The 25,773-nt window shown below is 39.2% G+C and overlaps 1 protein-coding gene across 3 annotated transcripts; it reads right to left on the bottom strand.

The window, feature by feature from the left end:
* Positions 1 to 379: 379 nt before the first annotated feature.
* Positions 380 to 24,657, bottom strand: LOC101860001 (ubiquitin conjugation factor E4 A). Of its 3 annotated transcripts, none has more exons than XM_005091884.3 (22): positions 24,368 to 24,657; positions 22,069 to 22,210; positions 19,875 to 19,964; positions 19,308 to 19,402; positions 18,062 to 18,235; positions 17,323 to 17,482; positions 15,996 to 16,207; positions 14,747 to 14,938; positions 13,863 to 13,980; positions 13,014 to 13,220; positions 11,601 to 11,713; positions 10,874 to 11,015; positions 10,403 to 10,554; positions 8,820 to 8,962; positions 7,568 to 7,714; positions 6,725 to 6,917; positions 5,699 to 5,812; positions 4,585 to 4,836; positions 3,848 to 4,021; positions 2,630 to 2,707; positions 1,721 to 1,878; positions 380 to 1,214 (listed from the first exon to the last, which is right to left on the bottom strand). In XM_005091884.3, the coding sequence occupies exons 2-22, from the start codon at positions 22,187 to 22,189 to the stop codon at positions 1,100 to 1,102; spliced, it is 3,150 nt and encodes a 1,049-aa protein (XP_005091941.1). In that variant the 5' UTR covers positions 22,190 to 22,210; positions 24,368 to 24,657; the 3' UTR covers positions 380 to 1,099. The 3 variants fall into 3 exon arrangements, with proteins under 3 accessions (XP_005091941.1, XP_012946924.1, XP_035829834.1); XM_013091470.2 differs by having other exon boundaries at positions 24,371 to 24,657; XM_035973941.1 differs by lacking the exon at positions 5,699 to 5,812.
* Positions 24,658 to 25,773: the final 1,116 nt, after the last annotated feature.

Raw genomic sequence — 25,773 nt, 5'->3', positions numbered from 1 at the left:
GAGACTTGACTGCAGATGTGCAACGCACCGAGTGACCTTGATGCACAGCTTCACCCTAGATGATCAACTAAATAATGAAATTGCTAAAATATATATATATATATATATATAATAACACACCAAATCAGGTTCCTCACGAGCAACTTTGCTTATTTTGAGACGCTGATTCCGAATATGAAATCAGTTTTTACCTACAATAATTATTTAAAAAATTTTGAGCCCAGAGTCTAGTTCTGCACGGCGGCAAATTTCAAAGTGAATCTATGTCAGTGCGCGTCTCCCTCAAATAAGACCGTGATTGCACGGAAAATATCAAGCAGTGCTTGATTTCTCGACCGAGTCTCCAAACCATTGGTCAATCCTCCAAATTTTGTACAATTTTGTGGTTACACCTAACGTTTTATCGTATGATCGCTATATCGTCCAGTTTTTGTACAATTTATCGTTACGTGTAACTGGGCCTTCAGGAGCCAACTCAAACCTAGCTGGAATATTTTTTACAACAATCTGACAGTTTCTAAAAAATAATATTCTACATGTTATCTTTTAAAATTTCAACCAAGAGCAGTATAGAAAGTTTCTTAAAGTCTGAAAAAAATTACTGACACAATCAGTGTTGTCTGGACCCGAGGAGTCATGGACTCCAGTATTACCTGGGCCAGAGGGAAGTGGGGGCTAAAAACATCCCGGTGCTGTAAGGGTTAACATTTTGCAGTCACTTGACGAGATAAAGTGCTGGTGAAAATTATCCGTTCTGGTCACCTCAGGCCTGAGAAGTCCGTTGTAGTCGTTCTCCTGGCTGGGTGACCAGATGAGGTATTTAGCACTGCTTGCTGCATGACTGCAAAGTGTTAATGTGTTCTAAAAACAAACAATCTATTTTTAAAATGACATTGTGAAAGTGTGTTAAAACCGAGAGAATATCTTTATCACTTGTGTGTCACCATCACTCTAAAAGGAAACTGATAATTCGCAAGTCCCGAAAATGTGCGGTCTTTCTCCGAGTCCCGAAAATGTGCGGTCTTTCTCCGAGTTCTGTCTCCTCACAGCCGAGATAAAACAAAAATCCTACTACTGTTTTGCTTCACAGCCTCTTCTGCTACAAATTCTTCATCCTCTCGGCAACCCACGCCTCTATCCGTGCCTTTAGCTCAGACTGGGGTATAACCATGTCCAGAGACAGAGGCTGGCGGTTGAACGGGTCCGTTTGGTCACTGAAAGGGGTTGGGGTGTTTTAAAAAGAAAACCAAATTAAGCTTTTTAAATTTACAGCATTTCAAATTAATGCTTTGTCAAACACCACTCTAGAAGCCGAATTATTAAAAATACGCAAGAGAAGAAGTAGGAAAGGGTTTATAGTACAAGTGGTTGTCTGGGACAGGTGACCATTAGAGCAGGTTCAACTGTTTCTTACAAAATGAATAAAGAGTGTAATCAAAATTGAAAAACAACTTTAATATATTCCATAAATGTTCCAAAATTTCCAAGTACAAAGTGACATCAATGTCATCCAAATATATGTAAAAGCTCTCTCTGAACTCATCAAAGTCAATAATTAATGTCTAAATCAGAACTGCCTTCTAAAACACCTGTAAAAAGAGGTAATAACTTAGTAATTTCCTTAAAAATCTACAGCAAGACATACTGGGTGAGTAACATAATAATTTTGCCCTTTTAATTAATGTGTAAAATATTTATTAAAATTATTAGCATCTCTCACCTGAGGACATGTCTGGCGATGACGTTGCGGTCAACAATATTCCGAGACGCAGGCAACATGACTGGGTCGGTCATCAGAGTGCCCATGATGGGGTCCAGGAACTCCTCGGGGGCGTCGGCCAGAGCCTGCTCCTCTGACACCTTCACTGACTGCATGGCCTGTGGAAAAGGGGTGGGATAATATCAAACCTACAATAGAGGGATTGCTCCCATTCTCCTCTTTCTCCTTACCAGCACCTTCTCCGCCTCTCCTTTTCCCCCTCTCCTTCTCTTCCTTCAGGTCCACTTCTTCTAATCCTCATCTTACTCTTCTTCTCCTCCTTCTTCTCTTCCTTTTTCTTTTCTTCTTCTATTCCTCATCTTCCCCCTTTTCTGCTCCTCATCCTCCCTTTCTTCTCTTCTGTTTCTTCTTTTGTTCTCTCCCTCTTGATCTCAAAAGTACTACCTACAGGTTCCTCAACTTATAGTACAAAAACTGTTTGACATTTACAGCCTACTTTCTTGTTAGCATGAAATCGTTCCTTGTCTTGATAATCAAACACCATTTTTGAAGGAACTCCAAATAAATCAATTTCACTGCGAAAAGCCTAACCACTACAGAAGTACAGACGCTGGAGCATAATGTTTGAGGACCCAGTTTCTCAAACTCAACAGCAAATAGAAGAACAGGTTATTGTATTGGCTCATTATGTTTCCCCTTTCATTACAATAATTAGCTTCACCTTTTCCTTCACCTATCACGCTGTCTGGCTGACCATCGGGACACCACTGTAGATTTCACAACCAGTTTCTTCCACTCCTTGTGGTTGTCAGCTTACTTAGCGGCTAGCAAATCAAACTGAGCTCATTTTACTAACCAGATAACATCATGTGCATGCAAATGGGCTTAAGAAAAGACAAAAAAGCTTACCTTTATCTTATCATCTAGCTGAATAAAGTCATGTATAGCCTGTGGGGATTCTCCTATCCGTTCTAGCACTTGGCAAGCCTGCAGCAGGAGGGGGAAAAAAGTGCATGTTTTTATATGACACATATTGTGATTTAGTGGCAAGCAAGAAACGAAGAAATGAAATATGAATAGAACTGTCACTCTTCTTCTTCTTTGACTGCTTTCCCCAGCAATTCTCACTACAATCAAACCTCATATCTATTGTAAGTAAACAACATTATCTATATTCATTGTTCAACAAATTTGCTAATAGCGCTCTGACAAAGAGACAAATATTGTATCTGCAGACATATATTGTTGCTGCAGACACAAAAGCTTACTTTTTATTTGTCACATTCAGGAAATAGTGTCCCTTAATTTATTGAACACTTACTACTAGGGTGCTGACAGTATATCAAGGTTCCTATATTTCAGGAACTTCATGAATGATAAATAAAAAGAAGTATGAACACCAAAAACAAAAAGAACAACATACAAAAAAAAAACCCAAATAGTTAGACCTTCCCATATTTCCAGTATTCTGAGAACCCTGTCACACCCAAAAGAAAAAGAAAGAGCTCTTGACATTAAAAGAATTATGAGAATTTTTGTTTTTAAAGGATATCCAAACAATAATGTTAACCTGCACAATATGGTCAGCTGACTTATCGGCTTAGTTGTACAAAGATAAGATATCACCCGTCACCTTGGCCGTGTTCATCTATTGGTGCTCCACTCCTTGTCACAACAGGCCTCCATATTCCTCATTCTCTGCTCTAATGAATTATTCCATGAAGTTGTAGACCACTGTCAGAATTAACCTTTTCAGTGTAAGATGTAAGGGATGGGGGGGTGTCTTCCCTTACTCCTGTTGGCCATTATACACTTAAGCTGTCAGCTGACAAAATGTCTTTAAAATTTTGGCGCCAAAATCTTTAATTTGCTAAATCGAAAGCCTGATCAGTTACCTTACTTGTGTGAAAAAATCAAAGTGAAATTGACTAGTCTTTAAATAAATAAAAATTCAAATTTCTCAAGCACTTTACTTTTAAATGGTAAGGCGAACAAAAAAAAACCTCTTTTTCTCGAAACTGCTGTGAATAGAAAAAAAGGCGTTTTGTCAGCTTACGGCAGACTTGTCGTCAGATTCATTTTAAAAGATAAGAAGTGGCCAACATCAATTGAACACGAGAGACTGACCTGTGAAAAGAGTTCACTGCTGTACGACCGCTGATCCTGAAACACAGCCTGGCAGAACAGGTCACTATGCTGCAGGTTCACATAGATGGATGAAATGTTGGACACTGTCTCCTGAGGCTTGAAGTCATAGTTTTCCTTGTCTCGCACGCTGAACTCACGCTGTTTAGGTCCAACCTGAAACAAAAACACAAGGGTGCTATTGAAAACCTTGCAGTGAAGAACGTGCAAGCTTTTTCTTATGTACAAAAGCTTCCAGATGACAGTCTCTAAAGGAATGCTTGTACAAACTAAAGGAAATGTATAACCAACAGTGATTGTAATACTTAAAGAGATGGAGAAAGCATGTTATCTTGAAGCAACCTATAACATGTCTTTTGGGTTCCTATTCCTCTAAATCCTGTACTTCCCTCATACTCTCTGTCTCTCTCATATTCGTATTAAGCACACATACACACAAACTCACAAAGCTAGTTTTTCAAAAAAGGATATACCTTTCTAGCTTACAGCCAACTACTGGATAACAAACTAAATATCCCCCCTCCCCATCCTTTTCGCTCTCACTCTCTCTCTCTCTCCCTCTCTCTCCCTCTCTCTCTCTCCCCCCCCCCTCCCCCCTCTCTCTCTTTCTCACGCACTCACGTAACACACAAACACACACACCAACTTTTAAAAGAGAAGAAAAAAAAGGAAAAAAGAACTAGATTTGAAAACAAGCAGTGAGAACTAGACTGACTCACTAGACGACACAGGAAGTAGTTGAGCATGCTAGCGATGCGATCCACAAACGTCGCATGGCAGAAGATGGACTGTATCTGGCCCGTGATCATGCGCAGCGTGCTGATGGTGGAGGAGCCCATCACATTGTGGTACTGAGCCAGCCGCGAGATCTGCTGGAGGTTGGCCTCTTCCTGGTGGCGCTGGGCCTCCGGTAGACGGCTCCAATCACCGCGCTCACGCTCCTGCTGCTTCTCTTTGATCTGACCCATGAACTGGGGGGGGGGGGGGGCAACAGAAGATGATGCTTTCAACAAAAACGCTTTACAGGAGATAAGAGAGGAGAAATGAACAGAGGAGAAAAGATATGAGGAGAGATAAGAAGAGAGATGAGAAAAGAAAAATCAAAATGAAAAAAGAAGAGAGGACAGGTGAGAAAAGAGAAGAAAGTAGAGTGGAGAGATCACAGAACAGAAATGAAAAAATGAAGAGAGATGAGAATAGAGTTTAGATGAGAGAAAAGTTGAGAGATGAGAAAAGAAAAATGGAGAAGAGAAGAAAAGGTAAGAGAGGAGGCAAAGGAGAAGAGATGAAATGTAAAGAAAGGAGAACAAAAAAGAGGAAAGAAATGGGGAAAAAGACAACAAAGGAGAAAAAGAGTAGATGAGAAAAGGTGGGAAGAGGAGATGGAAAAAAAAGAGATGAGAAGACCATGATAGACACATTCAAAGCTCAGGTCATCAAGTCTCTCCAAAATGAGCAGGATGAGTGATACCAAGAATGAAATGGTAAATTAGCTGTCTAATTAAAAAAGACATGTTATGTTGATCTATAAGCAGATAGACAGAAAGAAGACAGACTAGCTAAAAGGGAAAGTGATCCATTTACTAGTAAACAGTTTTCCTTATTTGTCACAATAGGAGTCATACTCTGTAGAAAATATTTATTCAGTTTCTTTGACATTATTAGATTCAGAGCAAACAAAATTTCTCAAAAGCTAATAGTGATGAATGGTTCCACCAGTCAGTTATTATATCCAGTGTCAGACGGCTTTACTTAGATGTAAAGATACTGAAAACAAACAGGTTTTGAGAGCATCTGATTTTTAAAAAGAAGAAAATAAAAGACTGTTCATACCATGAGGGCTTCGTCCAACAAGTAAGTGGCGTCATTCACCAGCAAGTTGATGAAACGCAGGAACAAAGGAGGGTCAGAGCACAAAATATTCTCTTCTGCATATTTTGCTAGCCTCTGTTTGAAAAATAAACGGAAAAAAAGCTAAAAATAGCAACAAAAGCGTTGATTTGCTAGCGAAAACAGCTTTTTAGAGCTGTACAAAGCATTGTAGGGCTTTCTTATTTTGTCAGTGTGTTTGTATGTACATGAGTGTGTGTCACTCCCTATATGTGTGAGTGAATGTATAAAAGAGTATGTGTGTGCACACCCCGGCCTCTGTATGAGTGTGTGCGTGTGTGTGTGAACCTGCATACAAGTTCATGTGCAAGTGTGCAGGGAGAGAGACATGTAAGTGGACGTTAGTTTTACATCGTGAAGCCCATCTTCCGTAAATGTAAGTAATTCTTGGTACAGGTAACATCGCACATCAGTGTGGATATCCACCAAAAAAATAACGCAACAGTACAGAGTAGACTGAACACTGATTGCAGAGAACTGTGGCATAATCAAAGAAAAACCACCGCCACTTTAGCAAAGAGTATTCTTTCTTTCTTTTTTTGTTTTGTAAGTGTTTTACGGTACTTGCAACACAATGAGGTCATATAAGTGCCAAAGATTAGAGGTGTTACAAGAGAGTAACAAACAAAAAAGAAGGAGGGGAGATAAGGATGATAGGTGTTTGATAGGAAAGAAGGAGCAAACCACACCAGAGCACCCGCCAACCACCCACAAAGAGTATTCTAGGAAACAATTTTGCAACACCTGTGAAAATCTGAACTTGGCCTTTAAACATTGGTGAAAATAAGAAGACACCAAGGTTTTTGTTCCAATTTTTTAGTCGCAATTTCTATATCAAAAGCTAAAAAAAAAGTTTTAAATCTTAGATACTGCACAATATACTACAGTTATCTGACAAATAACTGGGTTATCACAAAATTTCATTGTAGAAGAAATAAAGAAATTAAAATACAAATACAAAAAAATTACTTTGATTTTTTCCTGGTGAGCTGGAATGTCCCAGATGTACTTGAGGATGGTGTACATGGGTCTGCGGTAGTTGAACTTCTGCTCAAAGGCTACATTCTCTCCAGTCATCTCAATGCTGACAAAAACGTGCATGATGGCCTCTCCCAGCTGCATGATGTGGGGGTGAGTCTCAAAGAGCTGTTGCCGGAAATGTCTGTGGAAGGAAAGCAATGACATTTTAGATTTTACAATAATAATAATATTTGTATATCACTAGTTCAGACTCAACTGCAAGCTCTATGCGCTTCACAATCTATATTATTACTTCAGCAAACCTGATGGTATTCTGAAACAATCTCAACTTCCTGGGAAGCATATAGTGAAAGCTGCCATTTCATAGGCTGTAAAACACTAACATACTGACAAGAACTTTCGCTATGTACCCATTCCTATCTGGGAAAATTCATGTAAAATGCCTTTCCCAAGAGCACAACATTGAGCCTCAGGCTTGAACCCCTGATCCTTCAACTTCACGATTGCAAGTCTGGTAGCCTAACCACTTGACTAACAGAGGAAGAATTAAATGCAAACAATAAACATTAATACTAAAAACTTTGTCTTTTTTTGGGTATTTGCCCACTTATGATCCCATAGTCAGTATATATGTCTGAAACTAATAAAAAGTTTTAAAAAAGGACCTGTTTTTAAAAAACCCACAAAAAAAGGGTTTCCAGCACCAAAACAGTTTTAGCACACCTTTCATTTAAACATGTTCGCTAGAACCACACACCATAACCATATCCAAGCTGAAACCTTTTCTACACTGTTCTTCTATCCCAAGTGGTCTTTGCAAGAACAACTCACTGGGGGGCAAGGCCTTTCTCCGGGTGTCTCTCACTGAGCGGCATCAACGAGGCCAACATCTCAGCCAGCTCTGCCCGCAAGTGCGGGTTCTTCATCCTCCGAGGAGAACTCATGAACACCAGCACCAAGGTCATCAGGTACTGCAGACTAATGAGAAACAATTACAATTAATTATTAAAGTAATGAAGGATGAACCTCCATCTGAAGTTCGTTTGAGTTTTAAAAATATATTGATACAATAATTGTCATTCAGTGCTGGGAAACAGTAAGATATATACACAGCAACAAAGCGGGGGGGAGGCACCAGCAATCAAGATCTGAAAAACTAAAGGGAAGTTGCAACATGGTAGAAGACAGTAAAACATCAGTAGGATGAAAGACTCTGGGTGTTCCCAGCCACAATATGCTTTGTTTTGGGTCCCAGGAAAGCCTTCAAAATACCACAGCTACAAGAGACATACTTTCCAGTTCGAAGACAGCATAATGTGTTAATGTTATAAACTTGAACCAGCTTTGGCAGAAAGATGCTGGTCTCTTTCTTCCCCTTTTCCTGGTCTTTAGAAAAATAATCTGTTTCAGAGCAAAATGTTGCTGTTATTGCACTAACCTGCCCTGAACAATACTGAACAACAACTGACATTTAACAAATTTAAGAATGATGACTCATTTCAAGTTACCCATTTCTCTAAAAACTGAAAAACATTAACCAGCTCAGAGCTTTAGGAATGGTTTCAGGGTGACTGTTAATTGCAGTGTCTTCCTCTTTTTATAAAACATAGTCTCAAAAGAGACAAAGAAAAGAGTATCACTTTTATCCTTTCCCTTCCTAGTATAGACATAAATGAAACAGATTACCAGTATCTATGGTGGAGTGATTGGGCACTTTGCCATTGCACACAAAAGACATGAGTGTCATACCAGAGTGGGGAAGCTGTTTATATATAGAGTATCTCAATCTGTCTGGAGGGATATTGTATCCCTCTCAGCCCTGACAGGCAGGCCCTGTAAACAATCTATATTATGTCAATGGGGGTGTAAAACATATACAATAATGATAATAAAGAAAGTTTAGATGACATTAAAATGATGTATTATTTCTTATTTTCAATAAAAATAATAAACTTCTAGACACAAGTGGCGTTACATGTTTCATCGATCTATATTATGTCAATGTGGGTGTAAACCACATACAATTACGATTACAAAGAAAGTGTAGATGACAGCTGCACACGTGTGTCCCAGCATCACTCACTTGTCTCCCTCGGACTCCAGCACACCGTCCTCGAAGCGATGGATGTGGTTGATCAGGCTGATGATGTTCTCCATGACAAACTCCGGGATGCATGTCAGGACTGGGGTCGGCTCCTCAGGCAGGGGAAACTCGATCTTGGGAACCTGGGACCAAACCGTTGAAAGTAGCTACAGATGCATTTGTGAGGCAGTGTGGTGAAATCAGGCGCTCGTCACAATAATGAAATTGAAGAAACTGGTATTTTTCTGCCAGTTTGGCAGTTTTTATTGAATTTTTGTTTTTTGGCTTAACACCATTGTTGTCCAATTAAGAACACATTTCTGGGCGGATTTAACCGAAAAAAAAAGTTTATTAAAGGCACAAAAAAAGTAAGTTTTCAGTTTTCACGAACTATCAAGATATGAAAATAACCAAACTTTGGCGGCCATTTTCTCACTAATTCTACCTTTAAAACCAAGCCACCCCACCTTCTTCAATCTCAAACATCTTGATTTCTATTCAAGATACATGGGCATTTTTTCACCGATAGCAAGACAACTGAACAAGCTTTAAGTTGGTACCAAGAACTCCACATGCCCAAAAATTGACAAGCGCCTGATTCCACCACGTCGTGACACATTTTTAATCATTTTATTTGAGTATAGAGAAGCACATTGATACAACAATGGTCACTTAAAGAAGTGAAATGGTAAGACGGACAGATAGAAACAACATGAGAAAAAAAGAGAAGAAAGACCTGCCAGTGGCAACCTCATTCATACACGAACTACAGACATCAAAAGATATGGCAGCATTTATGTTGGAAGAGACAGACATCCTACATTTGAATGAAAAAGTTAGCTTTTCTGACAAATCAATAATCAACAATTATTACAGTAGGGAAAACTGACCTGCAACTTTGGTTGCTTTCTTAATCATAGATTGATTCCTAAATTTTGTTTTTTCTAATACAGGCCGTAGTAATTGTCAGCGTAAAAAAACAATAACATGCAAGGAAGCCAGAATAGAAATGCGGAACATTATTCTTTGCATAAAAGAAAATGTACTTAGTTCTTTTACTTTTATCATATCTAGATACACAATCTGAAAACACATTACATTTTGCTAATACTAAAGATAGTTTGCTCCTATAGATTATATAAATCCATAAAAACATTTTCCTACTTGCAAATTGAAAAGCTAATCTGCACTCAATCAACTTAAACCACACCCACAAACACTTTCAAAGCTGTGAGGAGCGTGTGTGTACAGTGTGTCATCAGTGCACTGAAACAAAACAGACTCAAAGACAAAAATCAGTGTGAGGCACAGAGTAAATAAATAGTAAACAGTTGCACTTTCACAACGTATTTCTACAGGTTTTTAGTTTTAGTACAGGTTTTACGATGCTCGCAACTTCATAAGGTCATATGAGCGCCAGGAGATTAGAGGTGTTACAAGAGAGTAACAAACATAAAAAAGAAGAGGAAATAAGGACGATAGATGTTTGATAGGAAAGAAAAAGCAAACAACACCAGAGCACCCGCCAACCACCCACTTCTACAAGTTAGTTATGTCACTATTGTCCAATTGTCCAGTATCACCTCTGTGTCAGCCGTGACCACCGCAGCACGAGGCAGTTTTTTTGTGGCTGCCAAACTGAGCCAAGAAGCAGAGGCGACCTGGAACTTGAAGGCCAGGGAGAGAAGCTCGGGCTGGGTCAGTGCTGCTTTCCTGTTTATGTAGATTGTCATAGCTGGAAGAGAATAGAGAAAAGAAAAAAGCTCATTTAGATGGCAGATTTCTTTTGTAACGAAAAATATAGTCTCTTGCTATGCACAGACAATTTCACCCATTCATGCTATCAGATACATACATGCATGCATGCATATGCATGCACATATGCACAACACATACACACATACACAACACATGCATACCCCCCACCCATCTCTCAATATTGCACACTAAGTCAAGCAGTTCAAAATTGAAATAAGGGGGGGGGGGGGTATACTTTACTTTTATCACTGAAGTAACAACAATGTCCATTTGATTCCTTTTACATTTTCCCTCACCTTTTTCCATGCGAGATTTGATATTGACCACAGGCTCCTCATTGCCCTGTGACTGCTGGATGATGTCGTTGTATAGGCGCTGGATCTGATGCAGGTCGCGATTCACAGACAACAGACGACCAATGACCGGCTGAAGGAACACCTGAAGACCACAGATACATCATGCATGAAAATTACAAACATCGGTCGGAGCAAAAATTCCTCTGAATGTTCTTTATATATAGCTCAAATTTCCTCATTTCTTTTAGTATTCATTTCAGTAAGAGTCTTAAGGCACTTGCAACACAAATAGGTCATATAAGTGCCGAAAGTAAGAGGAGTTACTACTAGTGATAAACATATGAAGAAAAGAAGGAGATAAAAGGACAATAGCTGTTTAATAGGAAACAAGCAGCTAAACCACACCAGAACACCCTCAAACCACCCACTTTCCCGTTTCAACAAAGAATAATATCAACGCTTATATAGAAACTGAGCCCATTAAAAATAACCAATTGTGAACAGGAAAGCTCTGACATCTTGGACACAGTATTGTATTTAAGCTGAATATGACAACACTATAAAGAATTCACACAATAGACAAACAAGGACAACAACCCACAAGCCCACATATTTTCTTCAAGCAATAACTACACAATGATAATCCTGTCAGAACAGCTGAGAGGTGAAAATGTGATAAGAAAATCAACTTGAAACATAAAAGAGATAAAAACAATCCCCACCATACCTGAAGGGTCCTCTGGGTGATGAAAAAGCACTCGGTGATGAAATTAAAGGTGTCTTCTTCCTCCCCCTTCTCAGCATCTTCTGATGGAACCAAGCAAGTCTCCTTTTGCAAACCTGCACGAAAAAACAGCATAGTTACAATGACTACATGGTATCTCAAGCTGCACATAGGAATATCAAAGAGACTAAGATAGATCCTAAATTTAGAAACACATTGAAAGCGTCTCCTAAAGAACACTAAAAACTTCTGAGAGACCACCTTACGTTCAATTAAACTTACTGGTAAAAACAGTAACATGATTCGAAAACTATACTGCAGGATATATGAGGACTAACTACAATTATAAGAAAAAAACAAAAAACTCTCAGGCTACCTTGTAATGCATATAAGTTTTCTAAAACATTAAAAAATGATGAATAGAAAAGACAATAAATAAATGCAGCAGTCATATATAAACTGCAACATAGCACTATGAAGAAGAGCAAAAGCTCATTAACAGCAGGACAGACAACAACAACAACAACAACAACAACAACAACAACAACAACAGCAACAACAACAACAACAACAACATAATGTTAGACACATATCTACAAAGCACTAGCACATGTTGTGCGCCTGTGACATAAGAATGATTGTTTGAATACTGCAGTGGAAAAACAATCTATAGTCTGCATTACTCATAGTTTCCATAAGTTACTCTCACAAACCAGCAAACTGAACAATGGGCTAAAAAAAGCCCCCGAAGAAATTGAAATTTACTGCGTTTAGAGGGTTGAAAATGGCATTTGGGAGCCTGTTTGAAAAGATGTCCAGCAACCCATAACACCTATTTTTTCACCAAGATTTTGTCTTGTTTAATTTCTCCATCTCTAAATATTTCCATTGCAGGCAATGTTTAAAAAGTTTCCCCTTGCCATTGCTAAGTCACTATAATTTATAGTTCAATTAATTTGTCATCGCACCATTGACAGGAAGGCAAAGATGGGAATAATAAATAGACATGCACCTTGACGATACAGTATAGAGTTACCCTTATTTTCCTCCATCTGGCAGGCTTCTACAACATGAATTTATTGCCGAGAGAATTACCGTAAATATCCAAAACTTATGCAAGATGATACAAAGGCAAGTATAGGTCCCCTGCCTCGGAATTTCGGTAACCCAATGCTATCGCACTTTTTTACGGAGGGAGTTGAAATTGATTGGAGAGCAAATAGATAACTATCAAAAGTACGGATTGCAGTAAAAATACGAAAGATTGCAAGCACTGCATATAAAAATAATCAGTGTCCAGAAAGTCTTGAACAACCAAGTTAGATTTTCGTTAAACATAAAAACATAGTGACGGATCGTTTTTCCAGTGAAGTTTTCATGTCCATTGCAAAACTGTGCCCACAATCAGCCCCAAACCTAGTAAATGAAGTGATCGTCTCAGCATCTCTTTGTCCCCATTGGCAGTGGCCGTGGTGTAGGATGGCTGGATCTTCAACAGCTTCCACGAGTCAGGCTGGGAGAACGGGCGACAGAACAGAAGCAGCAAGTGTGTCAGATTCACCGCAAAAGCGTCACTGACAAATAAACCGGATGGCAGGTTGTTGGCCCATAGCTTGGCTCTACCTGTAGTCAGAAAAACACAGTTGTAACAAGTTCAAAAGAAGAGTACCTGTGAATTTGGAAACTGTTCGATCGAGAAATGAATGTTCTGAGAAACAAAGTTACCAGTTCAACAAAATTTAAGGGTCTGCAGGTCCAAAAGATACAATGTAAACAGAGAAAAAAGACTTCACTTCAGTGAAATAAAATTAAAATGTCAACAAACAATAGTGTCTACAAATTAGTGTCTGTCAATGGGAAAAGGCACCGCGTGCCTTCTATGGGATCAGTAGTTCAAAGGCTTTCTGAGATAAAACTTTTCATATTCATTACAATTGATTTAGTATTTATAAAAGAGATCCATTAAAAAAATATCTGTTTTAGTTTTAGTTTTAGTAAGAGTTTTACGACACTTGCAACACAATAAGGTCAAATAAGTGCTGAATATCTTCATAGAAGAGGTAAGAACATCATTAATATATCCAGGAAAGATAGATGAGCTGTATTTCTGTATTTGTCTTTTTCTGTTAGCCAAAAATCCTATCTTACTGTCACACACTCATTATAACACCTTGTAAAAACAAAGACAGCCACTCAGCTTCTGTAGACCTGCGTTAGTTTTGTTTAAACTGCTAGAAACAAGACAACACAGCTGGGAAAGCTCACCTGCATTGCCTTGTATACATAGTCCAAGCCAGCGCAGGGTATAGTGCTTCATGTCCGGGCTCACTTTCATCAGATCCACAAAGATCTTGTGAATACAACCAATCAACTGCTGTGTGGCCTAATGGAAAACATAAATGTAAAAACCTAGATGAGATTTGGATTTGTTGCAAAAGAAAAAGCCTACACTGGCAGTTTGGGCTTCTTTTTTTCTCCAAGCCTTACTTAAGGTTTACTAAGCTGGGTTTTTGGTGAACTGTTAGCTCAGTTGGTAACATGCTGGACTACAGAGCCAATGGCACTGGTTTGAATCCTTACTGGGGTATTCTTAATTTGGAGGGTTTGGGGGTTTTTTAATAGCTCTCCACCCATTTCCTCCGCCTTATTGGAGATGGACATCAAATTCAAAGTTCCCACCTCTTAAATAATCTTACCGTGTTGAAAGAGCGTTAAACCCAAACAATGACCAATGACAATGAAGCTGGCTTTTTCTCTCGTCCTATGTGCAACATGCCCTTCCTGGTAAAGATACAGGGAAGTAGCCACACAAATGAAACTCACAACCTTCAGTGCTAGAGTTACAGTGAATTCAGATGACCACTTATCCTGCATGAAATTTTCTTAGTACATTTTGTCAAAAGCAGGACCACATCTAGCCCAGACGTGTATGTCCTTTTTTCTTACAGGTATCCAACCACCCCCTCACACTCAAGACCTTAAAATAACACAGCCCCTGCTACAAACAATCAATCAAATATTTCTACAGACTTTAATTCACATTTTTCCATTTTCCCAAATTTCCGTTGTTTTCAAATTTAGCATATGCATTTATTATCTTCCATTTATCATTTTCTTGTTTTTCTTTCGGTGGTGCTCGCTGTTTTTACCTGCCAGACACTGTTTTCCACCATGTCCACCTCCTTTTTTGTCTGCACGGATGGCTTAGAGAAGAACTGGAACGGCCCTTTGTCATAGCGAGGAAGGACACTGAGACTGAGGGCTGCGCCAATCGGTGTGTTTTCGTAAGTCCGCCCGTGGAAGTTTTGAGTGGCCTCTGGCGTGTTTTGGCTCATGAAGACCTAAGGTAGTGTGGCAAATAAGAAAGCAGTGTTCCTAAGGGCATAGTCTGGCTTTCAGGTATCTCAAAATTCAAGTCACATCAATTCTATTACAACCAAAAACAGAAAAACAGAAATAAAAACCTTACACTTTAAAAAAATGTAGAAACCTAAAGATAGACCACAAAGCATAGAAACAGTTTACATATATATCTGACCCTATCATAATTCAAGGGAACACTCTCATTACACTATTCCAAGACAAAGGATCCATCTAAGCAAATTCAGCAGGTTTTTCTGGTTGATCCTATAACTCAAAAGATACAAAAAATTACAGGCTGCCTGAGATCCTATTAAAAGAAAAAAAATGTACAGAGGGGGTGGGGAAGCTAATGCCAGACATATCATAAAGAAAACAATGAAAGTAAACCTGCTGAATTACAACACAAATATCCATAACAAATTTTCTCAGAAATAATTTCCTATCAAACAATTATAAGAACAAAAAGAAGCCATGAATGAAAAGTAAGCCCCTATCAAACATAAACAATCATTAGCATAATGGCCTAAGCCACAAACCATTCAAGTGTGGTGGCATACTTTTTACAGGAAAAAGAAAAAACTGATTTTCTTAAAACTGTCAGCAGAACACAGAGGCTTTGATCATATGATTTCACCTTCTTCTTTACTTTTCCAATAGTTGGAGGAGGCTTCTCCAACTTTCTCTACTAAAAAACCCTGTCTCTTGCCACTTTGCCGGCCTGAGTTGTTTAAGTTCCAAGCCAGGTTTCCACGTCTGTTTCCATCTTCTGTATCTCCCCCTTCTTCTTTTGCCTTCGTCCTTAGCTTCCAGAATATGTTTCACAAGTGAATTGTAGCATTTGATATGACCAGTTTGATAATCACATGACTATCTAGCACGTAATATTAGGCTTATGACTAAGATATAAACAGACACGGTGTAAAATGAGATTTCCTTACTATTTAAAGTATAAAAGCACCAGAGGGAAATTCAGAGTTAGATGATATGTGTCTGAACCCACCAGAAACAGAAATAATGAGTTGAAAGAAAACCCACCGTGGCCAGTGCTCGAGTAGCTGTGAAGAAATGCAGAACTCTGCAATACTTGGTGGCATCTCGGTGCACGACGCTCATCTCTGTCGCCATCAGTCTGCCCTTGACTTCTCGTAGAACCGGTATGAGTGCCTGACTGAGAGACGCTTGATCCTCACTGCTTTCGATGACCTGACACACCTCATGTAGGAATCGACAGGGGAAATTCTGGGGATCTACCAAGACGAGAAACATAACCATGGCATGAAAATGGTTAGAACAGGAAAACTAAGTGAGTCTGAAAAGGGGGAAGACAGAAATTTTGTAATTTTATAAAAGTTTACAATGTCAGAATCCTCTATTTTCAGAACACTACGCACGAACAGTGATGCTGCCCCGCGCTACAAGAACCAGCAACACTGTATTACATTTGAACATCGAGCAAAAACTGTTAATAAGACATTACCTGAAAGTAGTAAAAACATTCAAAACACACTGCAATATTAAAAATGAAATCAAAATAACAACTCTGGGAACAGTGTTTGTACATTATCCCTAGAGAATACTGCACACCTGACAAAGTAGGCCTACAGTTCTCTCTTAATAAGAAAACATGCAGAGTGAGCAAAGCAGAAAACAGAGCTATTTTCATGAGAGTCTGAAAATATGAAAACAAGAAAGTATAAGAAAAATAGCATTGCAACAGAGCAATTGTTGGTTGGTTGGAGGCAACATCTCTGCCTCGGAGGCCTCTGAGGTTGCTGTGGAATAATCAGTGATTCGCTACAGGTGTAACTGCTCTAGGGCACTAAGACTTTATGCTGTCAGTCTGTAGTAGTCTCTGCTTTCTTACCATTCCAGTCCCTTCTAGCTTGCCTTTTAGTATCCTTTTTTAAGAGCATTCTGTCTCTTTATGAGGCCAAAGTATTGCAGTTTCCTAATTTTGATTTTATTTAGAAGCAATTGTATGATACAACTAAAGGACAGTCAGTTTTTAGTTTTAGTAGCTGTTTTACTGCACTTGCAACACAATAAGGTCATATAAGTGCCGAAGATTAGAGGAGTTACAAGAGAGTAATTTACACAAAAAAGGAGGGGAGATAAGGACGATAGATGTTTTTTGTTTTTTGTTTTTGTTTTAGTAGAGGTTTTATGGCGCTCGCAACTGCAGAAGGTCATATGAGCGCCAGAAGATTAGAGGTGTTACAAGAGAGTAACAAACATAAAAAGAAGAAGGGGAGATAAGGACGACAGATGTTTGAGAGGAAAGAAGAAGCAAACCACACCAGAGCACCCGCCAACCACCCACTAAAGGGCAGTCAAAGCGAGCAGAAAAAAATAAAAAACTCACCATGTGTAGGCAGATCCTCCTCCACACACAGCTCTATGAACTGACTCATAAAGTCCTGGTACTCAAACAAACCAGGCTGCTGCAGACAAGTGGCAGCATTTTGCACAATCACAGATTTACACTCGTTCAGGAAGGCTGAAATCTGCTCACAGTTTGATTTCTGGAAAGCAAAGACTGTTATATTGTATCCGAGTAAATATAACGTTAAGGTTTAACTTCATTGATCCCTACAGAGAGATTTGTTTACACTGAAACACACAACAATCAAAACAAACATAACACCATGTTCAGAATACTATCAGAGAGGATTGTTCAATATATTCCTTTGTTCATTTTTTTTAAATGGGGAAACAGGAACAGAGAAGTGAAGAACAAGAATCTCCTTGTTCAGCAAAGGATAAACTGGTTCATACCTTACATATTTTTGTTACCCCACTGACAATTGGGTACCATTTTAACCTCTGGATAACAACTCACAGTGCGTATTATGAGACAAAACAAGAAGAGATGAGAGGAGATGAGACAAGATGAGACGGGGCGAGACCAGACGAGACAAGACAAGGCATGATAGACAAGATATGACAAGCCAAGACATGACAAGACAAGACTAGATTAGGTCAGATTATATACGATGATCCTCTACTGAAAGAGACTGACAGTGTGCTTTCACATCAGAACAAGAAGATGGAAAATCAACAAAGTCAATGAAGATGTGTTTGCTTTCGACAATGTTACCCACTTGATACTCTTCCTGTCGTGTGAGGCAACGGCGGTGACAGCAGTATAGATATGTCAGTACTTCTGTGTTCTCCAGCGTGTCGCTTTCAAGCACACTCTCCCGCTCACTGTCAATCTGATGGTTCAGCTGGAATGTGTCAGCGTGTCGATCCAGCATAAGGACCTCAAACACAATCTGGACACAGAAAATTGACATTTGAGATTGGGAGGAAATATTAATAAATCTAATTGAAAAATGGTAAGTCTGCAATTGCCAAATAAAATAAACGAAATGACACATATATTTGCAGTCTGCAACAGTTAAATAAGTAAACAGGGACCTCAACAGCTTTTCATCTTCACCAAAAAAATTCCTCACTCCCCATCCAATTCCAGCCTTAAAGAGAAAACTTTCTCTCCATTATACCTGTATAGAATAATAATAATACCACCGACTACCATAAATTATTTTGAAAAATGACAATCAAACCCCCCCCCACACTCTATAAAGGTTGGCGAATTTAGTTTTTTAGCACAACCTAACAGCTGGCTTATAACCTTGACAAAGTGGGAAAATTTACATTTAAATACTTTACTTTTACATCCTCTGTTGTCGTTAAACGTCGAGGGGAGATGCAGTTTTCTTTGGTAGGCCAGCTCCGCAGCTCTTTCAGTTGTGATATTATGTTTTCTCAGGGTTTCCCTGATACCTTCAATCCACCTTTTGTGTGGCCTTTTTCTTCCTTTATAGCCCGAGTGCTTGGTGTTGTAGGCTCTCGAGGCTGGCTAGCTGGCCAGGTGACACACGTAACAGGTGTCCAAACCATTTTATTCTCCGTCTTTCTAGGTAATGCAGGCAGGACTCAAAGCCGATAGCCGCTCTTCCTTCTTCATTTCTCTGCCTGTCTCGTCTTGTGATCTTAAGGGTTTTGGGGAGACAATTCATTTCGCATGCAGTGATTTTGCTTTCGTGGGTTTTACTTAATGTCCAGGTCTGGTACTGGTAGCATAATGTTGGTATGAATATTGAGGTGATAAGCTGTCTCTTTGTGTCCATGGAGATGTTTGGGTGAGATAAAAGGGGTGTGAGCTGAAATATGACAGCGTTTGCTTTTTGAGTTCACATTTCTATTTCTCTGTCTATGGACCTGTTTTCAAAAAAAGTACTGCCAAGATATTTAAACTTCTTAACCTGTTTCAGTTGTATACTATTGACATACATTTAAATAACAAATTTTAAAGGAACCAGATGGAACCCTTCCACTTACATGGCCAATATTAGAGCTGTCCATAAAAGGACTTTCTTTGTAAACCTCTGCAATATCAGGAAAGTAGTTGACTCTGGTACTTCTTTGTTTGGGATCTGGAATATCAGTAAACTGTATATATATAACAGCAGAACTCACATCAAATAAAATCACGTCAGAAATTCAATAACTATGTCTTCAAGACAGAAGACAAATAATGTGAATCTTGACATCATTAAACTTTGCACTCATACTATCATGAATAATGCCTTTGTCTTCGTTTCCACAATGAAACATTAATAAAAGTAAGAGATTCCAAGAAATATAGACAAGTAAGTTTTTGGTCAAAGGTAATGCAAGCCTAATTATCAAATACAAGTCAACAGTCCTACTTCTTCGCATGTATTCCAAACATTACTCTAGACTTTTATTTCCTAACTGAACTCATAACTGCAAAAGAATAAAGAAGCATAAAAAGAAATTACATGTTCAGAGTTCTCCCACTTACAGTTTTCAATTATTATTGAATTGTTCATCCAAGTCCCTCCCCAAAATATATCAGAAGAAAAAAAATGAATACATGAATACCTGAACGTAATGAGATTCTGAAAATATTCTCAGCTAACATGTCAATCTCTTTCGAGACATCACTTTCAACCGTGGTAGGTTGTGTGGCACCTGCAGATAGAGGAAAAAAATGTTCCTTTATATTACATCTTCTTTTTTTTTGGTTTCTTGTATGCGTGTGTATGTGTGTGCGTGCATGTGTGTGTGTGTGTGTGTGTGTATGTGTGTGTGTGTATGTGAGTGTGTGTGTGTGTGTGTGTGTGTGTGTGTGTGTGTGTGTGTGTGTGTGTGCGTGCACGTGTGAGCGAGTGTGGGCGTGTGTGGGCATGTGTGTGTGTGTGTGTGTGTGTGGGTGTGTGTGTGTGTGCACATGTGGGCGGGTGTGGTCATGTGTGTGAGTTTGTGTGCGTGCATGTGGGCATGTATGCGGGCATGCATTCATGCACGCGTGCATGTGTGTGTGTGCGCTTGATTGTTTTTTGGGTTTCATTAATCACTAGATAGATTTTTAACACTGAGTACTTAGGCAAAATTTCTTCGGACACACAATGTGGAAAGAAGCATGGGAGAATATTGTACCAACAGCAACAGGCAAGTTTGATGGAAAGAGAGGAAGAGGCAGACAGAGGAAAAAGATACTGGACAAGATGACAACATGGCTAGGAGCAGCAAGAACAACAGACACCATTGCTGCAACGCAAGACAGAGTGAAGAGGAGGTCCATGATCGCCCACGCCAGTCAGCAAGGCACCGGATGAATGATGATGACTGAGGCAAACAAACACTCCTTGGTGACTATAATTGGTCTAACTTATTGCTCAAGTCATTGTAAACAGAAGAAATACACTTTTATCTGTAACAACATCCAGGCCATTGAGAGGCTTTCAAAGGTATTCAGTGGTATCAAATAACAATTTTTTAAAATAGGGTTCAACACCCATACTCCAGGTAACCATAGCATAAAAGAGTCAACATTCCAAGGGATAATAAAGATGGTTACTTCATTACAACACGAGAACAAATCTGTACATTTTTACACCCTAACAACCCCACTCACAATCATCTCTCCTAATCTTTCTTGAAAGAAGCAATTCATCTTCAATAACAGCAAAGATAAGTAAATGTATATATATATATATAAATATACATATACAGTGGAATCCTGTTATAACGAGAGGGAGGGGACCGGTGCAAAATGTCCGTTACAGAAGGATTCTCGCTATAAGGGATCCAGTAATAAATTCAAGGGAAATAATAAAGTAGGCCTAATCTATGAGTTTGGTGTTCTGTTTAGTTCTTTTTGCTATCTATCTCCCCTGATGATGATTTTGCCCAACATGACCTCTAGGTCTTACTTGATCAAAAATCGAATAAGGTTTCTTTCTCTAGCGCTAGCGATGTTGACTGCTCGGCGTTGGCGATCAGAAAAAAGGGCTCTAGGATAACTCGCCCACTGTGTTTTCCCCCACCCCACCACACGCTGTGGTGCATACCGTCTGCTGGCGCACGTCACACATTCGCTCCATCCATCACAGCACTGTGACCTCTCCATATCCCTACATCGGAGAAGTGAGAGGCATGGTAGGCCTTAATATATAAACTAGGCTTACGCTGGCCTATCACGCGATGCGTTCTGCTTGTCTGTGCATGCCACAACCTCACTACTCAGTCGCTCCGGCCTTCATTGTAAACACACATGGGCTCTCCCATTCTTTGTTTCCCTAGATCACCAACACGTTTCTCTACTGGCGAGGTTTTACATTGGCCTATGCACTGTGCACAGCAGCAACAATATTCCACTATAACCGACTCGCATGTTTGTCTGATAGCGCAATAGCAGTATTTTATTTACAAAGGTAAAGAAGAGAAAGAAAACGGGGTGTTAGAATAGTGTCTTTATAACAGACTTCTCGTTTTTTCCGGACTCGTTATAAGTGGACTCCACTGTATGTACTTGACATAATTAATACTGATGTATCTACAAATCACAATTCATAATGCTGAACAACATCCTTTTAAAAAGCCTATTGAAACATGTAAGTCTTGAAAAAAAGGGGAGAAAAAAGATTCATTTTTTTAAATATATATATATATATATATATATATATATATATATATATATATATATATATATATATATATATATACTTGGACAGAAATAAACTATAATCTAAGAATGAATTTATAAATCCAAGGCCGACAATAATACACTTACTTATACTCTCTGCTGAAGCATTTGTCTGAACCGTTTTGGATGTTTCATCACAGAATTCTTTAGCTTGTTCAAGAGTGCCAAACAGAGCAGCAAATGGGTTGGACTCCAAACTTTTCGCCATTGTGGGGCACAAACGTAGTCACTGAGGAGAAAAACATTCTTAACTGTTTGATTGAAACTCAGACATAAATCATGCAAACACATGAGTTGTACATCAAAATGATTTGAGACTATCACAAATGTCCAAACTAACACACAAAAAAGCCAATGCATGCCAGAAAAATCTTGGAGCTGTGAGTGTGAAGCAAGGACCTATGATCTGCACTCTGTTGCATCAACTTTTGTATCTCTCAGTGACATTTACATTTGCCTTTGTTGTTAACTATTTGTCGTGAGATTGCTCTCGACTTTCCAGTTCCATACGCCTTTGTAGACGTAACCATAATGGGGAATTACATTATTGGCAAAAGCCCCACCCCCCACCAAAGGAGATCACTAAAATATCAAGGAAATGGGATGATTGCATCTCTTTCCCCCTTTGCACAATTTCTCACATAAACGCACGCTTCGTGTAAACACACACCGTGACACTCAGACCCTCCAGAGCACCATGCATTTAGGCGGAGTACTGTATCAAAATAAGTTTATTTGTTTTTATTAAATGACCAATTTAGCAACCTAGAAGTTTTGTCATTTTTAGATTTTGTACCAAAAGAGGACCTCGGCATAGTGGGCTTACCCATTTAGGAATTAAATTTAACATGCAACCATTCTAGAGGTCACATTTGCTTTGCACCCAAAAATACAGCGATATACTAGCCCCCAAAAGCAGCACATCTGCAAGCAGGTATGAAAGTAAAATTTTATGTCTTATCATTAATCCACCAACGATTTCCGACTACGGTACCATGAAAGGCAAGAGACAAAGAGACTGCCTTGTTGTGCAAGTACAACATTGGCTGGACTGTGAGACTAGTGGGTCACCAGGCCAGATTGAATAGAAGAGAAACAGAAAAGTATTGTAGTACAGTAACTCAGTAGTCTGCGCCAACAATCCCACTGCTTACGATCCCGGTTCGCATAAGATTACGCTGTTTTAAGAAAACAGAATGTTTACTATACAAAAGTCACCCCTGAGATCCCGCTTTGATTTGCTCTGAAGGTCTACACTGGGCTACGATCCCACATTTCAGATAACAATTTAAGGAACAAAAACCGGAGCGGGCACAACTGATCAACAAAGAGTGACAAGTTGAGATCAACAAGCTGCCCGTTGCGTAAAAAATCAGCCACTCTCATGAATGTGTTCACATGCATTGTAAAACTCGAAGAAAAAGTATAATGTTTGCCTCAGACGGGGTCACACCGAGGTGAGAACTGACCAATCCGTTTGTATTCCCCGAACATCGCACTCGCATCTGAGCTCTCCACCTAATCTTACATCACATGCTGGGTGGGTAGGGCCTACAAGATTGCTCAAGGCCAGATCACATCATAATGTGAACTCTTCGCTGACCATTGCAGCAGTTTTCTTTATTCCTGAATGCAAGACAGACTGAATATGATTGGTGTGGTCACAACGTAACGGTGCATAAATGACAATAAGGTGGGGGGACTCAGTCAGAGATATGGAAAGATGAATTTTGGACAGGTAAAGGGGAGGGCCAATTGGTTAAGCATAGATCTTAAGACCCACGATAGGATAATTTAAAGTTAAAGGTTGACCACTCTTTGCCAGCCATATCATGGCATACAATGTCATATAAACCCAGCGGAGGGAGACCATTTTTATTGATTGTGCACAACATGGGTCACCGTAGATTCTTCCCCGAGTCTGACGGGTAAGATCCCGCATTTTCCTTGCTCCTGAGCACCAGGATCTTAGGCGGAGACTACTGTATTAGAAATCTAGATCTAGATCTAGAACTAAGAAGTAGAAGTCTCTTCAATAGACAAAGGGTGGATCATGAGGAATTACTTCCTGATGTTATATAATGCCAACTCATCCCTCTATATATAATATAATACATTGAATGATATGCTCTTCCAGTTACATAACTCAGAAGGACTTCAGTAACGAGTGACCACCCCAACGCAATATAACGAACAGACCTAACCCTGCCCTAGCCTTAGGCTACCCCTAATGATAATCCTCCTCACCCAAACCTAAACCATACCCTGACTGTTCTACAGTCTCATAGCGGTCGCTCGTTACGGAAGTCCTCCCCATAACACAGACACAGGACTCAGAATAGTAATAAAAGTATTGTCGTCGTCGTGATTGTTGTGTGTGACTTACCACCTTGATTTTGATGAGGGTCGCGTTGCCTGCCCTGTGGTGTTGAGTGTTGAATTGGGAAGTGAATTTCTCTTACTCTTACTACGACGCAAGATCTATTCTATAGCTCAGACCTTAGATCTACATGTATATCTATTTCACTGTTAAGTTTTAGTTTTACTCTTTAATTACTCTGAAATTTTATAATTAGAATCACTAGCATAATGTAGACGTCTGTTTATTTTATGAGCTCTATACATGTAGATATCTACCCCAGATCCCCAGAGTGACTGCCTATTTTTTTATTTTTTTTTTAGATCTACTAGCCAGGTATTTTATAATGTGCACAAGTTTGAATGAAGCTGAGCAATTTTTTAGTGGACGGAAAACTTGTACAGAGTAATTTCGCTCCATTATTCGATTATTATGAATATAAACAGAAACAAACAATTTATGTTTGCTAACAGAATTAAATCTGAGTACTATGATGCAGCAAACAGTTAGTGAAAAAGTAATGAGATTCTTTAAAAGCGGTTTAACTAGCCTAGTTGGCATAGAAAAAACGTACGTCATTAATCTAGATCATTCTACTTGTAATACATTCATAGCGGTAGAAAATGCACTTGTTTTCAACTGCAGCACCTGACATATTATTAATGTTTCAAATCAATAATTATGGAGTTCCGTAACTGGGGCCTCACGAGCGCTCCGAATTTTGATTGTTGTATTGGTGGTGATTACTCAACTTTTTTTCAAAGTGGGCCGGATAATTGGGAAAATACCGAACGCGTCGGGCTGGATAAATGCATGTAAATGTATCTTTTAAAGTACAATATAAACAGAAAATAAATGCAACCAGTCAATTGACTATCAATTCCCAAAATACAAAACAACACACACACACACACACACACACACACACACACACACACACACACTCACTCACGCATACAACCAATGGGCGTTTTCCAGCTATCTATTTACCTGCAGCACATGCTACAATGAAGTCGGTTATTTCGCACACAAGGACAGCTCAAATTGTAGCGAGAAGACGAGGAACCTTGATGCAGACAAAATTCCCTTTATCTTCCCCCCACTTCCTTTGTCTCTCTCAGTACCTATCTCCCTCCCCCTCTATTTGTTTTTTTCTCTTTTTTTTCTGTCTCTCTTCGACCCTCCCTCTATCTCTCCGCCTTTCTCCTCTCTCAAGGTTTTCCCCTTACCCCCCCCCCCCTCTTTTTCCACACAGACATACACACGTCCTCTAAAACAAATACCATTAACCCTCTTCCGCTTCGTGATTGCCAATAAAAATAAAGAAGCATACATCATTAGACCAACATTGCATCGTCACGGAATAGATGGATGGAAAATTACATTTTCATTTTTAATATCATATGTGTAGTCCCTTCTCCCTCTCACTTTAA

This window comes from Aplysia californica, unplaced genomic scaffold (assembly GCF_000002075.1).
Source record: "Aplysia californica isolate F4 #8 unplaced genomic scaffold, AplCal3.0 scaffold00037, whole genome shotgun sequence".
NCBI lineage: Eukaryota > Metazoa > Mollusca > Gastropoda > Aplysiida > Aplysiidae > Aplysia > Aplysia californica.
This window is presented reverse-complemented; position numbering and strand designations above follow the sequence as displayed.

Coding starts and splice junctions, on each gene's coding strand:
- LOC101860001 (XM_005091884.3), bottom strand. CDS start 22,189: ATGGCGAAAAGTTTGGAGTCCAACCCATTTGCTGCTCTGTTTGGCACT. Junction 17,483..18,061: donor CACGACAGGAAGAGTATCAA/GTGGGTAACATT, acceptor TTTGCTTTCCAG/AAATCAAACTGTGAGCAGAT. Junction 11,016..11,600: donor TCACCCAGAGGACCCTTCAG/GTATGGTGGGGA, acceptor TGTGGTCTTCAG/GTGTTCCTTCAGCCGGTCAT.